A 17308-nucleotide genomic window follows, 5' to 3' on the forward strand; every position below is an offset into this window, starting at 1 on the left:
ATGGGACCTCACATAGCTCCAGGGATCTGTTGAAGATTTGTGTGAAGACCGGAGCCAGCTGGTCAGCGCAGACTTTCAGGCAGGATGGGGACACTTTGTCGGGCCCCGCAGCTTTCTTGATCTTCTGCTGCTTGAAGAGCCATCTCACGTCCTGTTCGTGGATCTGTAGTGGAGAAAAAGAGTGTGGGTAGGTAGATAGAGTAGTTTCTGGTAGAGGTCGGTGTGTGTGGGAAATGGGGGTGTCCTTTTCAAATCGGCAGAAAAACATGTATAGTTCATTAGCAAGACCTTTATTGTTCACTGTTTGGGGGGGATGGCATTCTATAGTTAGTGATTGCTTTCAGGCCATTCCACACAGATGCAGAGGGGTTAGCAGAGAACTGTTTCTTCAGCCTCTCTGCATAGCTTCTCTTAGCGATGTTAATTTCCTTTATCAATTGGTTTCGGGCGTGTTTGTACAGTGCCCTATTTCCACTTCTAAATGCGGCCTCTTTCTCTTTCCTGAGTTGCCTGAGTTTGGGAGTAAACCATGGCTTGTTATTGTTGAAGGAGCGGAAGGACTTTGTTGGTACACACATGTCCTCACAGAAACTGATGTATGATGTTACAGTGTCTGTGTATTCATTCAGTGTGCCCGTTGACATTTCAAAGACGCCCCAATCAGTGCAGCCTAAGCATTCTTGTAGAGCTAGCTTTGCTTCAGCTGTCCATTTTTTCACAGTCTTAAAAAACGGTTTAACACATTTGAGTTTCTGTCTGTATGTAGGTATTAAGTGGATTAAATTGTGGTCAGAAAGACCCAAAGCTGCACGGGCGATCAATCGGTATGAATTTTTGATTGTTGTATAGCAGCTTCTCTGGTAAAACAGTCGATGTGCTGCTTATATCTGGGAAGTTTACGGTTAAGATGTGCTCTATTAAAATCACCCAAAATGATCAGGGGTGACTCTGGGTATTTTAGTTTGAGTTTGTTTACTTGTTCGGCTAGCGTTTGTATCGCCGTGTTAGCGTTAGCTTGTGGCGCAATGCAAACACCAACTAGTAAAAAGGAGGTGAACTCACGTGGCGAGTAGAATGGCTTGCAGTTTAAAGACAGCGACTCCAGGTCCGGGCTGCAGTGTGCGTCGAGCTTCGTGACATCAGTGCACCATTCTTCGTTGATATAAAAGCAAATCCCACCACCTTTCGATTTCCCTGATGGCTCCGTGTCACGGTCGGCTCGGAGAAGGCGGAAGCCGGGTAAATGCAGCGCGGAACCCGGGATTTGGGAGTATGGGGTACTGAACCTCTTTTGATACATGTTGCTTTGTTCTGGTATGGACAGTGTCAGTTTGCCCCACATTGTCGATTTGATGTTAGCTTCTTTTCTGTGAGGGATGGCCTCCACTAAGGCTGCCTTTTGTCAATCAGGGACAATGGGCTGCCTTGGCGGAGTCATGTCTGTTCATAATTTTTATGGGCAGAAATCCGAAACGTAGGCGAGGTTTTTTATTTATAAGCGCTTTTCAAAATACCCAAGGACACTTTACAATCAAAAAAGAGCAATTAAACCACAGATAAAATTATAACTAATAAAAAGCAATGAGTTTAAACTGAATATGCAATTTTAAATAGGTGGGTTTTGAGATGAGTTTTGAATATGGGAAGAGAGTCAATATTACAGATGTCGGGTGGGAGTGAGTTCCAGAGCTTGGGGGCAGAGCGGCTGAAAGCTCTGCACCCCATCGTGCTGAGACGGGCAGAGGGTACACAGAGGTGGAGGGAGGCTGAGGACCTGAGGGAACGGAATTCTGAAGAAGGTCCGACAGATAGGGGGGGGGGGGCAAGATTATAGATGGCTTTGAATGTGAAGAGGAGTATTTTGAAGTTGATCCTCAGTTTGATAGGGAGCCAGTAGAGCTGTTGGAGGATGGGGGTGATGTGATGGAAGGAAGGGGTTCCAGTGATGATACGGGCTGAAGAATTCTGGACCAGTTGAAGTTTATGGAAGAATTTGTTGTGGACACCGAAGAGAAGTGAATTGCAATTGTCAATATGGGAGATGACAAGACTGTGGACAACGATAGCAGTGGAGTGAGGGGTGAGAGAAGGACGGAGACGGTTGATATTGCGTAGGTGGAAATATGCGGACCGGGTTATGTTATTCATATGAGAGTGGAACGATAGTGAGCTATCGAAGATGACACCCAGGCTCTTGACCTGAAGGGAGGTGGAAACGGAGTTATCAATAGTGAGAGAGAAACACAGTTGGTTTTGTGTCGGGTGTATTTGGTACTGACGAGGAGGAGTTCTGTTTTGTCACTGTCAAGCTATCGAAGATGACACCCAGGCTCTTGACCTGAAGGGAGGCGGAAACTGAGTTATCAATAGTGAGAGAGAAACACAGTTGGTTTTGAGCATTGAGGCAGATCAAAAGATGCACATCACAAAAAAATTGTAAAAATAAAGTATTTTCTTGTTTTTAAACAGACTTGAACAGATGCAGTCCAGGCCATTTACTTTCTGCTGTTTTGTTTGTGTCTCCACATCTCAAATCTCCAAATAATTACAAAATAAAAATAAAAGAGAACAGCAGGTCCATAAAAAGTGCTTTGGTTGACATATCAAAAACAGTAAGAACACTTTTTGGAGCAATAAAACTACTGAACACGGAACTTGCTTCACATAAATAAAACAGACCCTTAAGGCACAGTGCTGCAAATTAACATAAATAACACTAAGATTAAGATTAAGATTAAGATTAAGAAAACCTTTATTAGTCTCGCAATGGAGAAATTCCAGATTCACAGCAGCAAAGTTATGAAAGGAAGAAGTAGAACAACAAAAAAATAGGGAGCTGCTGGAAAGGCAGCCACTCTCGCGGCGCCATTTTGAAGTCAACACTGTTCATCATGACAAAATAAAGTGCCGAAATTAACACCAACCACTTCTAATAGGCTGCAGAGGACACAGCAGCTATACTGACGTCATGCCTCGTACGCAGGGTTTTCTCCTCGAGTTTAGTTTGGCGAAGGGCATTGCTATGGCTCCCTCGATTGCTAACATTAGCCGCGGCTAGGTGCTTTCCATTGATGTAGGACAAGAGTGGCCAACCAGTCAGAGACTAAGACCCATTTGTTTTACAGTGTTACAGCAAAGAGCCACATCATACACATGGGCATCCCTTCGTCGCGCACGCGCACACGCACACGCACACGCACACGCACACACACACACACACACACACACACACACACACACACACACACACACACACACACACACACACACACACACACACACACACACACACACACACACGCACACGCACACGCACACACACACAGGTAAGCAAACGCCTTACAAATTAGGTACAACACTCGATGTACCTTTATCAATAGTGCCGTCAGGGCGTTTTTGGAATGTAAATTGTTAATTCATTGTGCCGAGAACCCTCACATGCTCCTCCGTTTTCACCTCTCCTCTCCTCACCGCTGCTGACTTAGCCCGCCCAACTCCAATGGGAGCCAAACAGCTTATGCTAAATCTTAACATAGTAACAGCCAATCAATGTCTGCTTCATGCTGTGACTGACAGTTGTTTCCCCACCCTTAACAACTTGAACACAGGAAGCGAACACAAAAAAGGGATATTAGACAAAGGCAACCCACCGACAGAAACAAAGTTAGAGATTAAAAATTTGATTACGGGGAAAAACATTATGCGCTAAACAAGACTGTAATTAATTATTTGCAATTAACGCGATAATTTAACACCTTTAAAAAAAATCAATACAATTTCTTAAAAAAATATATAAAGTAGGTCTACAGTTAGTGCTTTTGACAGTGTTTCATGTCTGCTTTTTATGTGCAGCAATATTTGAGCTTTACTTGATTGGTTTGAAAATCAAGTGGAAACAAGATCAGTGTTTACCACACAACTGCCAAAAGTGCATTGCAGTGATGATCTTATTTTTTGATTTGTCAATTGCAAACATTTTCTGTTTTCTTTGAGTGCAATTGTGAGAACATCATGAAATGAACAAATGAACATCCGCGTGCGCAAACGCACAAACATGCACGCACACACGCACACACACACACACACGCACGCACGCACGCACGCACGCACGCACGCACGTACGCACGCACGCGCACGAGCGCGATCACAGACAGCCAACCAAAATTATATATTACCTCAACAGCCACTGTCCACAGCATGAGATGCATCTCGGAGTCAGGGAAGTAAGCTCTGACTTGAGGAGACATGCCAATAAGTGTACAGTTGGTCACAATAGCAATGACACTCATGGCTTCAAAGGCAAGCTAAAAACAAAGGGAAAGAGCAAAAATAAACAAATTGTTTGGCAATCTCGTAAACTATTTGACAGCATGATCACATTTTTATTCGTTCAGGGTACAACTAACGTAACTAAAGATATTTTAAATCCCATTCTCGATTATAGTTAAAAAAAACAACACTTACACATTTAAAGTGCACTCTAATTTTGCTGAAGACACTGGTCAAGCTATGGCTTATGGTCATTTAATGAATACAGTACAACATATAATGTTTTGATGATATTGTGAGATTTGTTACCAGTTACCACTTACCTGGTGGTCAATGTTAAGCTAAAACAAATAAATAAATACAAATCTTGTAATAACTTCTGCATTCATGATTGTGCTGCCCACAATTGTTTCAGCACCTTGGAAGTGATTGATTTGTCATGTATTGTTGTTGATGTCAGTTATTGAACCCCCCACCCCCAAAAAAACATTATTTTGTTGCCTCTTTGAAAATGATAGGTCAGACCTTTATTTGGCTCTTTGAAAGTAGCAAGCATTTCAGGCTACGTACCCACTGCAGGGCATGATGCCCAATTTACTTTTTTTTTTTGTTCAATCTCGTTCTTTTATGTAGTCGTTCACGTTACAAAATTGTTCGCCAAAAAATAGTTTTTTCAACATGATGTGGTTCTGTTGGTTTCATCAAGTTCTTCAAACTCTGCTCCGGACTGGGGCGGTTCACAGCCGACTGTGAAGTGGTTGGAATGAAAATCAGCACCTCCAAATGTGAGATCATTGTCCCGTGTCAGAAAAAGATGGAATGCCATTGATACGCTCATTGATACAATACTGACTCAAGTGGAGAAGTTCAAGTATTTTGTGGTCCTGTTCATGAGTGACGTAAAAGTAGAGCAGTAACATTTAAAACGACAGGACACCGACATACTGTACATACTGTAATTAACGAACTACATGAAGACGCATTTCATGCTAAAGAATGGGCAAGTCCAAAATCTGTCATGGTTTGTTTCTGTCTTTTGTTTTTCTTTCAGCTCCAGCTGGAGTGGAGGGTGTTTCCCCCAGTGGCGTACCTGTTCCTTATTGTACTCATCATGGTATAAAAGGACTCCATCTTTGCCATGCTCCGTCGGATTATTGACCCTGCTCTTCATCTATGTGTGCTCTATGACTGGCTGGCAACCTGCTCATAGGGTGTACCCTGTACACTGCCCAAAGATGGCTGGGATAGGCTCCAGCATGGCCCGCGACCCTTGTGAAGATAAGGCGGATCAGAAAATGGATGGATGCATAATATTTTGCAGGCGAAATCTGCATCATTGTGTCGGTCTGTCGTGGTGAAGAAGGAGCTGAGCCAAAAGGCGAAGCTCTCTATTTACCGGTTGATCTACGTTCCAACCCTTACCGACGGTCACAAGCTATGGGTCTTGATCGAAAGAACGAGATGCCAGACACAAGTGGCCCAAATAAGTTTCCTCCACAGGGTGTCTGGGCTTTGAGGTAAAGTGAAAAGCTCGGTCATCAGGGTGGGGCTGAGAGTTGAGCCACTTCTCCTCCACGTTGAAAGAAGTCAGATGAGGTGGCTCTGACATATTATGAGGATGCCTCCCTGGTGACGTGTTCCGGGCATGTCCCACCGGCAGTCGTCCCCGGGGAGGCTGGAGAGACTATGTCACCCAGCTGACCTGGGAACGTCTCAGGATACCCCGGAGGAGACATCATCAGGCGCCGACAGGTATGGCAGCCTCTGTTACACGCTCCCGAGTATTATCCCTTTTTGTAAGATTAAGATATCCTTTATTTGTCCCGCAATGGGGAAATTTCCGGAATTCAGAAAGGAAAACGCTGGGTAGGGAGAGGGTAAAAAAAAACACGCTCGAACTATCCTCTTCCGAGGATAATTTAAGTCCAGGATAAAAAAGACCCTAGCACATAATAAGCATATGACAGTTACAACAAGTCACAAGACATAACATGTAATAAGGGGGAGGATGAATGGGAAGGGGGTAACCGCGACGCGGCCGAGAATGACCAGCTGCACAGTCCCCGTTGCGCTCTGCATATCAGACCACGTCACGGGGGAAAAAGAAACGGAACGATGAAGACGGTGATAACAAGGATGTGTATGCGCGTGTGGTTGTCCAGTTGTGTATGTGTATGCGTGTACAGGTTATAGCTGCTTCGTCGAGGTCTGCTCATCATGAAGACAGTCCTGGCTTATCAGTCCATGGCCGAGAAGGAGGGGGGTGATGGTGGGGGCCCTAGATTCCATGCGTACTTCTATCCAAGGGAAAGGCCAGATAGCGTTGTTTGTTTTGGAGGGACGGCCGCCAACAATTTCAGACAGCCTCGAGTCCGTGGCCTGTATCTCTTCACTGGCGCCCATCAGCCGAATTCAAAAACTTTTTCCGCAGCATGGATTCCAACCTCTCCATGGTGTTGTCAATCGCGCGGAGTCGCTCCAAAAGCGCATGAATATTGCGGTTGAGCTCAGTCACCGCTTGAGTATGAGTGTTGGACATTCGCGCCAAACCATCCAGAATGACCGGCAGCTTCTTCACTTCCAATAAAGCCGCTCCCGTCGGTCGAATTTTGCGATAGAACAGAAAGCTGCCAACACCAAACAGCAGCATACCTGTTATCAAAAGGCCAATAATGTACATGTCTTCCACATCCTCCACGGACAGTATTGCCAGGAACACCGGTCTCCACTTTCTACATGGATCCAGGGCGTATCCGGCAGCAAATGTCCCCGGAGGGCAAGCAGGCTCCCCACTGCCTGCTCTTTTCGTCGAAAAAATTTTGTCGATGACATCGAGAGACCAGCCAACTAATTCCATGGTTAGTTTTTCGGATGAAAACACGGTATAGGCTAGGGAAAAAAAGTTAGACAAAGACAGCACAAAAGACTGAGTGGTGAGCAGGGAAAAAGGTGGGAGGGCAGGGGGGCTGTGCAAAAAGCGTCCGCCTTCGTCGAGAGCCAAGCAGAAAGGAGGAAAGGTTTTTGTCATTTTTGTTAGTTTTTGGCGACCCTGAGCGGCTTACTTACACGAGGGAAAAGTTTCTTAGCATTGGGGAGTCTAGGCTTGGTCTTTTTTCACCAGCACACGAAAAGGTTTTTCGGAGCTAATCGCGAGCAGATCGGGCTGTGCTGTACGGAGCATGGAAACGCCGCCGGAGGAGTAATATTTCGAACCCGGCTCCCATTGATCCATTTTGCTAATCTACGATCTCTGCCAAACAAGATGGATGAACTTCTTCTCCTCACAAAGACCAACAAAACCTTTGCACATTCTGCTGCGCTGTGCTTCACCGAAACCTGTCTCAGTGACCGCCACCCGGGTTCCGCGCTACATCTAGCCTTCTCCGAGCCGACCGCGACACGGAGCTATCAGGGAAATCGAAAAGTGGTGGGATTTGCTTCTATATCAACGAAGAATGGTGCACTGATGTCGGACCTGGAGTCGCTGTCATTAAATTGCAAGCCATTCTACTCGCCACGTGAGTTCACCTCCTTTTTACTCGTCAGTGTTTACATCGCGCCACAAGCTAACGCTAACACGTTGATACAAACACTATCCGAACAAGTAAACAAACTCGAACTAAAATACCCAGAGTCACCCCTGATCATCTTGGGCGATTTTAATAGAGCACATCTTAACCGCGAACTTCCAAGATATCAGCAGCACATCGAGTGTTTCACCAGAGAAGGCAACATTCTAGACCACTCCTATCACAAATTCATACCGATCGATCGCCCGTGCAGCATTGGGTCTTTTTGACCACAATTTAATCCACTTAATACCTACATAGAGACAGAAACTCAAATGTGTTAAACCGGTTTTTAAGACTGTGAAAAAATGGACAGAGGAAGCAAAGCTAGCTCTACAAGAATGCTTAGACTGCACTGATTGGGGCGTCTTTGAAATTTCAACGGGCACACTGAATAAATACACAGACACTGTAACATCATACATCAGTTTCTGTGAGGACATGTGTGTATCAACAAAGTCTTTCCGCTCCTTCAAAAATAACAAGCCATGGTTTACTCCCAAACTCAGGCAACTCAGGAAAGAGAAAGAGGCCGCATTTAGAAGTGGAGATCGGGCACTGTACAAACACGCCCGAAACCAATTAACAAAGGAAATCGCTAAGAGAAGCTATGCAGAGAGGCTGAAAAACCAGTTCGCTGAGAACGACTCTGCATCTGTATGGAATGGCCTGAAAGCAATCACAAATTATAGAATGCCATCCCCCCAAACAGTAAACAATAAGGGTCTTGCTGATGAACTAAACATGTTTTTCCTGCCGATTTGAAAAGGTCACCCCCATTTCCCCCACACACCCCCCTCTCCCAGAAACGACTCTATCTATCCCCTCACCCTCTTTTTCTCTTGAGCACTTCGACAGCACAGGGACCTACGCAATGATCCCGTTTGTGGATTTCAGCTCTGCGTTCAACACCATCATCCCGGAACTCCTCACCCCCAAACTTCTCCACCTCGGTGTGTCCCCTACGATCTACCAGTGGATCCTCAGCTTCCTGACGGGACGGACACAACAGGTGAGACTGGGAGCAACATCATCATCAACATGCACCACCAGCATTGGAGCCCCTCAGGGATGTGTCCTCTCTCCACTGCTCTTCTCCCCGTACACAAACGATTGCACCTCAACAAGTCCAGCAGTCAAACTCAAAGTTCGCAGATGACACCACGGTCATCAGTCTCATCAACGACGGCGACGTGTCTGCATACCGACAACAAGTGGAGCAGCTGGAGCTCTGGTGCAGCTGACACAACCTCGGGCTGAACACGCGCAAAACTGTAGAGATGATCGTGGACTTCAGGAAACATCCTTCTCCACAGTTGTCCCTCACACTGTCCAACTGCCCTGTGTCAACCATCAAAACCTTCAAGTTCCTGGGAATCACAGTCTCCCAGGACATTAAGTGGGAAGTCAACTGTTAAGGAATTATTCCGCTAGAAGTAGTAGTAGAACACTGTTGAGGAATTTCACCTTGCTATGAGAACTATTGGTACCAGTCTCTGTCTTGAACAACCGCTGCTTAAAACAAAGAATGTAGGGTGAAGTTGGGGTCATATTTCCCCTTGAGTGATTAACAGCCCCCAAGTGTCTTCTTTTGCGTCCAGCACCTTGTAAAAGTCCCTGAAGGCTGTCAAGTGCCTTCGAAGAGGAACCTTAATCTCAAGATTTGTGGACCAGCAGCAGTGGTCTATACTTTGTCATCATTTCAAGATTGAACTTTGCTGGAATTTCTTTGTCTTTGATTTTCACATAACGGGAAGGACTGCCCGCCCCTAATTAACATAATATGCCTACATGTACGTGTGACTGTAGTTGCTCGGGGCTTCCTGATGAAATCTGAGACTCACATGAGCCCGAATCGATTTGTGTTGCGTTGTGATAAACTGAAGAAAAGACGATGTGGTGTTGGGTCTTCTTCCACCTTATAGAGAGATAAAAGAACCTGTGCCCAAGGAGGACTAAGAGCAAATTGACAGCTCCCATTCCTCAACATCAACACCATAACCATCCTGAAAAGGACCCAGCAGAGGATGTACTTCCTGAGGCTGCGGAGGAAGCATGGCCTGCCAGAGGAGGTGATACGTCAGTTCTACACGACAGTCATCGAATCAATCCTGTGTTCTTCCATCACGGTTTGGTTTGGGGCCGCCACAAAAAAGGACAAAATTCGACTTCAACGGACAGTTAGGACGGCGGAAAAAATCAATGGCACCGCCCTACCCACTCTTGAGTACTTGCACACTGCAAGAATCAAGACAAGGGCACGGAAAATCCTCCTGGATCCCCCCCGCAGCCTGCCCACCACCTTTTCCAGCTACTCTCCTCAGACAGGCGCGACAGATCCATGCGCACCAAATCCAGCAGACACTTAAACAGCTTCTTCCCTCTCGCCATTAACTCCCTAAACAGTCACTGACTCCGTCACTCTTCTTGTACAACAAATGCTGCTACTGGTCACTCTAAAATGGTTCAATGATTTTCTGCACCAACTGTACAAACTGTCATAGTATTTTATTCTACCACTGATCACTTTAGCTCGGTTTGATACTTTGCACATTGTCTCACAGTTGTCACTGGGTGGTACCACCGCACTACGGTTCACTTACATTACGAAATGTCCTTCCATACCTATTTGTCATGTTCTTGTTTACGATGATACTAATGTAGCGTGTTATACCAGAGACAAATTCCTTGTGTGTTCTACATACTTGACCAATAAAGATGATTCTGATTCTGACAAAGTGGATGGGGCGAGGGAAGTCTGGGCTTCCCTGCAAACGATGCTTCCCCCTGATCCAGGATAAGTGGAAGATGATGGGTGGATGAATAGATGGGTACTTGCATTGCGTTCATCAAAGAAATGAGGTTGACAATCTATTAAAGATGGACCCTGTGATGGACCGGGCTAAATTTTTACTTCCACCAAAAATGTCCATTAATGCTTTGTGTTTTAAGAGGGATACATCAAATAGACCCCTCTTCCTCAACTGGCAGACCGCGATCCACGACCGGACCGCCGACCCTCGGCAAATTGTATAAAACAATAAATTATAAAGTGATTTTTACATTATACATTTTCTATTTTTGGACTATAATCTGCACATTACCACGATCACTTGTTAAAATTAGCCGTTGTATTATTTGCGTGCACGAACAGATGTATTGCAGAGGACGCAGCAGCGCGACTCTGTGTGTGTACAATGTTTGACGAACTGGAGACGGGGGCATGTCGGCGATAACGATGCGCTGATTGGCTCCTCTGAACTTAAGGTGTGCCCATACATCAGCGTCACGCATTCAAAATGGATGATTGTGTCAGGAAACAGACGCATGCGCGACGCCACAGTGTGGTCACAGCTTCAGCCCCCGAGAGCCGCACACAGACAATTAGACAAAACGAATCGCGGCAGGTTTCGATTGTGTGCAGTTTTGCTCCCGTCTACCCGGGGATCTTTGCAGCTGTTTAACGGCAGAACATCGCAACATGTTAAATGAACATCCCAATGGCGCCCTCAAATAATATTTGCATGCCTCAGACATTGCATTCACCTTTAGTGGAAGAACAGCACTGCACTGTGCTCCCTTGTGTCAGTGTTTAAAATGGTTCTTAACTCCTCTTCTGATATATTTTTCAATGATTTCAGAGGGGATGTGAAAAGGGGAATTGTGCAAATGAAAATAATATTTTTGTTTTTATTTTTAGTATTTATTTTGGTAAAATGAGTATTTTGATTTGCTTTTGTTAAATTAAGGGAAAAAAGACAACTACTGTTTAAAAAAGTTAAAGTAAATAATGTCTTATTTCCCTAAAAGGGCTATTTTTATTATTAAGCAGGCACAACTTAACAAAATAAAAGAGTTCCTCTGCCTCAACACAATGCCTCTCATTATTTGCTGTGTACTGGCAAAGTGAATAATTGTTATTTTCATGCACCCCATTATTGGTTGATTGTGAGGAATGTCGATCTGTATAAGCTTGGCTTGACCATACTAAATGGGCATATAGCCCTGCTCCCCATGACCACCGTGCATGGGACCGTGGTCTTATAAAAAAAAATAAAAAAAATAAAAAGTGGACCGACAGCATTTCTAGTTGAGGACCACTGAAACAGACGATTAATACTGCTACTCTTCGCAACCTTGCAAATGTAGAGCAGCAATAAAGTATATCACAAGCCTGTTGTAAGCATCCATACCACAGTTGGATTGGATAAAAATATGCAATGTATATCCACATACAAAACCGGCCTGGGTTGGAGTTTAAAAAAAAAGTACTCTTCAATCTCCATGATAAAATCAATATCTAACATATGAGGAAGGAAATTGGAATTTACCTCCAGTGTGCACATAACCTTTAATCGTTGCTCCTTACTGCTGTGTGCATTTCATGGCATCACTGGTTAACGTGGTCCCTTCAGATCACAATGATTGTGAGTATGACAACCTTTGTATTTTAATGTGATTTTTTTTTGTTTTATATTTGTCAATATTTGTGGGTAAAATGTGTACGCAGTGGTAGTGCGAAGTGCATTACAGCAGCTGTTAAATTTATATTGTCATCGCATGACGTCTCGTAATGATGTCTTTAATTTCTTTTATCCGCTTTCCTGTTCCAATTTCACTCCAAATCATTTTCAATTTAATAAAGGATCAAATACGCAAATTTTCCTGGCTTATGGAAAAGGACTCTGGCTGACACTCATCACTGTTGATACTGTGAAGCAAAACACATTCAAAGGGGAAAGAAAAAAAATAGAATCACTTGAATGTAAAAAAGCTTCACTCTCGCCAAAACAAAATGTTTTAAAAAAAAATTTCTAAACAATGTATGTTCCAAAAAAATGATTGCACACCTATTAAAGTGGAGCAAAGCTAACTTTTAGAATTAAAAGTAAGTAATGAAAATTCAACCACAGGTGAGTCTGATGAACAACAAAATTCAGAAAATTGTTATTGTGCTCCTGAGATACGAATACAAAAATTTCATAAACAAATTAGGTGGATAATTTGTTTATGAAATTATAAGATGAAATCAGATATTTACCTGCCAGATGCCGATGTTTGCAGCTGGGTCAGAAAAGGGTCGTTTAAACAAATTGCACATTTTGAAAGCATCAGAGTAAATCTCTGTGATGTTGTTCAAAACCACAAAGACTGCAGCCAGAGGATACACAGATGAAAATAAACTGACATAACCAAAAAGAAGGAACAATTCCAGGTAGTCATCAAACGTACCCTGCGAAAAGAGTGAGAAATATTGATTGTGAACTCTGCATTCATATATTGGGATCTAAAATTGATAAACACTAAAAAATTTACTTACCCGGTAATTGCTCATGTTAGTTTCCAGTCGCACTTGCTCACTTAAAGGGCGCTCCATCATCATTTTATTGCATCGCCTTTGAAGCCAGTAAGGCAGCACCGCTTCCATGAACTGATTTATGATTTGACTGGTAATCAACAAGGTTGCCAGGTTCTTAAAACAGACAAGAGCAAAAAGAACAAAGAAGGCTATGAGGGTATTACCGTATTTTCCGCACTAAAATGTTCACTGGATTAAGGCGCACCCTTCAATGAATGGCCTATTTTGTAATTTTTTCATATTCATTGGACACACTGGATTATAAGGCGCAATCTACAATGCATCCACTAGATGGGGCTACGCTCCTTCCATTGGACTCGAGAGGCGTTCATGACCGCCTGCGAAAAACTTAAATTAACGATTACGTCGCGTCAATGAAACTACGAAAATTGAAGATAATGCATCAAAACAGAAAATCAAGCGAGGAAATCACAAAATAAATTCTATAGCCCCCCCTACAGAATTAATTCTTACATTTCCTTTAGCGTAGATCCAACAGAACGATCAGATGTCAGTAAAATGTAGGAGACTGGACTGTCTCAGAAATGTTTGTTATTTATTCCTTTGTTGTGTACTGTATTCATTCATTCATTCATCTTCCAAACCGCTTGATCCTCACTAGGGTCGCGGTGGGTGCTGGAGCCTATCCCAGCTGTCTCCGGGCAGTAGGCGGGGGACACCCTGAATCGGTTGCCAGCCAATCGCAGGGCACACAGAGACGAACAACCATTCGCACTCACACACACACCTAGGGACAATTTAGAGTGTTCAATCAGCCTGCCATGCATATTTTTTGGAATGTGGGAGGAAACCGGAGCACCCGGAGAAAACCCACGCAGGCCCGGGGAGAACATGCAAACTCCACACAGGGAGGCCGGAGCTGGAATCGAACCCAGTACCTCTGCACTGTGAAGCCGACGTGCCACTGGACTACCGGGCCGCCTGTACTGTATTCACAAATGAGGAAATCACAAAATAAATTCTGCAGGGGTCTATAGAATTTATTTTGCGATTTCCTCGCTTGATTGACTGTTTTGATGCATTATTTTCAATTTTCGTAGTTTCATTGAAGAAATCATTCACTTACATTTTTCAGAGGCGGTCATGAACGCCCCTCGAGTCGAATGGAAGAAGAGGAGGCATAGAGATGGACAAAGACGTACCTCTATTTGTTGAGACTGTGAAAACCATTAATAAAATGTGCATTTAAAAAAAACAGCACCTTTTTCAGAGCTGCAACAAAAATGTATTTAATAAATCAGTGACACAGTTCACTGAACCAACAGCAAGTTATAATATTGTAAGCATGTCCCAGCAAGGAGCCATCTTGGGGTCGACAAATTACTGTAATGACCATACACAAGGCGCACTGGATTTTAAGGCGCTGTGAGCTTTTCAGTGCGCGTGATAGTGCGGAAGAATACAATACAAATACCTTGTATAACACAGGACTAAAAGGATACATGTCATATTTTTTTCTATATTTGTGGTTAGAAGTACCTCAGTGCATCAAGAAAGTATGAACAGTGCTTCACTTTTACCACATTGTGTTATGGTACAGCTTTAAAGAGGTTCTCAGCCTCCGATCAGACTCCAGCTCCTCCCCACACTAAGATTTGAAAACAAAGCTCAAAAGGGGGCGTTCCCTGGAGGACTATTGGGCTTGTGATGGGCTCAAGGTTTGGGCGTGAGAACCCTTTCAATAAATTCACAGATATTATTCTCCCTTGATTTATGGTTTGGATGCAAGTAGCAACCGCTGTGAGATTCCAATTGCTTTTGTAGAAATTATTGTTATTTTTAGAGCGCAAGCAGCATCTACTGGGCTGGCAGTGAAAGTAACTCATGCTCGCAAGAATGAAATGCAATGAAAATATTTGTTTGTTTATTCAACATAAAACATACAGTAATAATTTAACAGAAAATAAGGTAAATAAAAGAGTAAAAAGAATGAAATCAGTCCTCATTCAACACAGTTATTATGTTCAAGGGAGTAGGAAGAAGAAAATCATTATATCATATCATTTTAATTCTGATTGATGTAGGTTGTTTGTGCTATTTTTTAAATTTTGTTTTTGAACTCAGCAAGCGATTTACTCATTTTCAGGTCCGTTTCAAAATGATTCCACAGAATAACACCTTTGATAGATGTTTGATTGCTTGATGTTTGTTCTTGTTTTGAGTTTTTTGAATAAGTTGGTACCTCTTCAATCATAGCTGCTTTCTTGAATTTCGAAAAACTTCAGGATCTTTTGGCAGAGCAGGTTATTGTGTGCTTTGTACATTAATTGGCCGATTTTAAAGTCAACCAGGTCATAAAATTTCATCGTATTTAATTTGATAAATAGTGGATTGGTGGGTTCCGTATATTTTGATCTATTAATAATTCGAATTGCTTTTTTTTGTAGTTTTAGAATAGGGAGTGTGTTTGTTTTGCAGGCATTTGCCCATATTTCCACACAATAGGTCATATATGGTAATAATAATGAAGTGTATAATGTGTACAAAGATCTCTTATTTAGCACTTCCTTGGTTTTGTAGAGGATCCCTACGGTTTTGGCTATTTTTCTTCTACCGTTATCGATATGTGGCTTCCAACATAGTTTTGAGCCTATTACTAATCTGAGAAACTTGGTTTCATACACTCTTTCTATCTCAATTGAGTTTACCATAATTTTAGCTTAGTGTTTGATTGGTCTTGTGCCAAAAACAATGACCTTTGATTTTTCAGGTTAAGTGACAATTTATTTCTGTCGAACCAGCTTTTTAATTTGTTTATTTCGTTTTCTACAGTTGTCAGGAGCTGTTTCAGATATATTCCAGAACAGTAGAATATTGTATTATTAGCAAATAGGACACATTTAAATTGTTTTGAGGCCGTGCAGATATCATTTATATACAAGAGGAATAGTTTTGGACCAAGCACTGACCCCTGAGGAACTCCACGAGTGATTTTCAGTTGATTCGTTTTTTTCTTGTTGAGCTGCACGTACTGCACGTATCTGTTTTCTAAATAACTTTTTATCCATTTATAAGATACACCTCTAATGCCATATCTTTCTAGTTTTTTCAATAATATAAGATAAGATAAGATATCCTTTATTTGTCCTACAATTGGGAAATTTACAGCCTCCAGCAGCAAGAATGTATGTAGAAAGAAGAAGAGAAAAAAAAAACAACAACAAACATCTTTCAATTAAATACAATATGAACACAAATGGATAAATCGCAGTACTATTTACAATTTACCTTCACATCATTTAATTAATTATTATTATTATGATTGTTATTTTTTATTCATCAGCCTGACAGCAGTCGGTAGGAACGAGCGTCGGTATCTCTCCTTCTTGCAGCGCGGGTGTAACAGTCTCTGGCTGAAGGAGGATATACTGTGATCTATTGTGTCAAATGTTTTTTTAGATCTAGAAAAACCCCAACAGTAAATTCTTTGTTGTCTACATTAGTGGCTATTGGTTCCACAAACTCCATAACTGCCATTGAGGTGGTCCGTTTTTCCCTGAAGCCATATTGATTCTCACTTAACAGCACACGCTTTTGTATAAAGCTATCAAGTCTGCGAGACAATACAGTAGTTTCTCTAATATTTTTGAGGATTGTGGAAGTAGTGATATTGGTCTATAATTTGTAAACAGTTGTCTTTCTCCTCCACTTTCATAGATTGGAATAACTTTAGCAATTTTCATTTTTGATGGAAAGATACCAGGTTTGAATGACAGGTTGCATATGTGCGTGAAAGGTCGCACTACATATTCTATAATCTGCTTTATTATTGTCATATAACTATTAAAGCAATCTGTTGACTTTTTATTTTTAAAAGTTTTTACAACATTTGATACTTCTTGTTTTACAGCAGTAAGGAACATCGTGGAGGAGTTTTTTTTTCTATGTATCTATCTATTTCAAACAAGTTTGTTGGATCAGGAATTTGTTTTGCTAGTTTACTGCCGATGTTGACAAAATACTCATTAAATTCACTTGCTATTTCTGCAGGTTTTCCAGAATAGTATTTTTGCCTTTGATAAAATACTCTGGATAATCCATTTTTTAGGACTATTTCTGATTACTAGATTAAGTATTTTCCATATTTCAA

At 42.4% G+C, this 17308-nt stretch overlaps 1 protein-coding gene across 5 annotated transcripts in view; it reads right to left on the reverse strand.

The window, feature by feature from the left end:
• The window catches only part of ano10a (anoctamin 10a), a 107310-nt gene that overhangs the window by 13578 nt on the left and 76424 nt on the right, over positions 1-17308 (reverse strand). For 3 of the 5 annotated variants that reach the window (XM_052064718.1, XM_052064715.1, XM_052064714.1), the window contains 3 exons: positions 13159-13311; positions 12880-13071; positions 4176-4304 (listed from right to left, as the gene is read on the reverse strand). In XM_052064718.1, the coding sequence (XP_051920678.1) occupies positions 4176-4304; positions 12880-13071; positions 13159-13311 (474 nt within the window). Of the gene's footprint in view, positions 1-4175; positions 4305-12169; positions 12248-12879; positions 13072-13158; positions 13312-17308 lie in introns of those variants that run through there. The other 2 variants (XM_052064717.1, XM_052064716.1) reach the window with 2 other exon arrangements.

This window comes from Hippocampus zosterae, chromosome 5 (assembly GCF_025434085.1).
Source record: "Hippocampus zosterae strain Florida chromosome 5, ASM2543408v3, whole genome shotgun sequence".
In the NCBI taxonomy this organism is placed as follows: domain Eukaryota; kingdom Metazoa; phylum Chordata; class Actinopteri; order Syngnathiformes; family Syngnathidae; genus Hippocampus; species Hippocampus zosterae.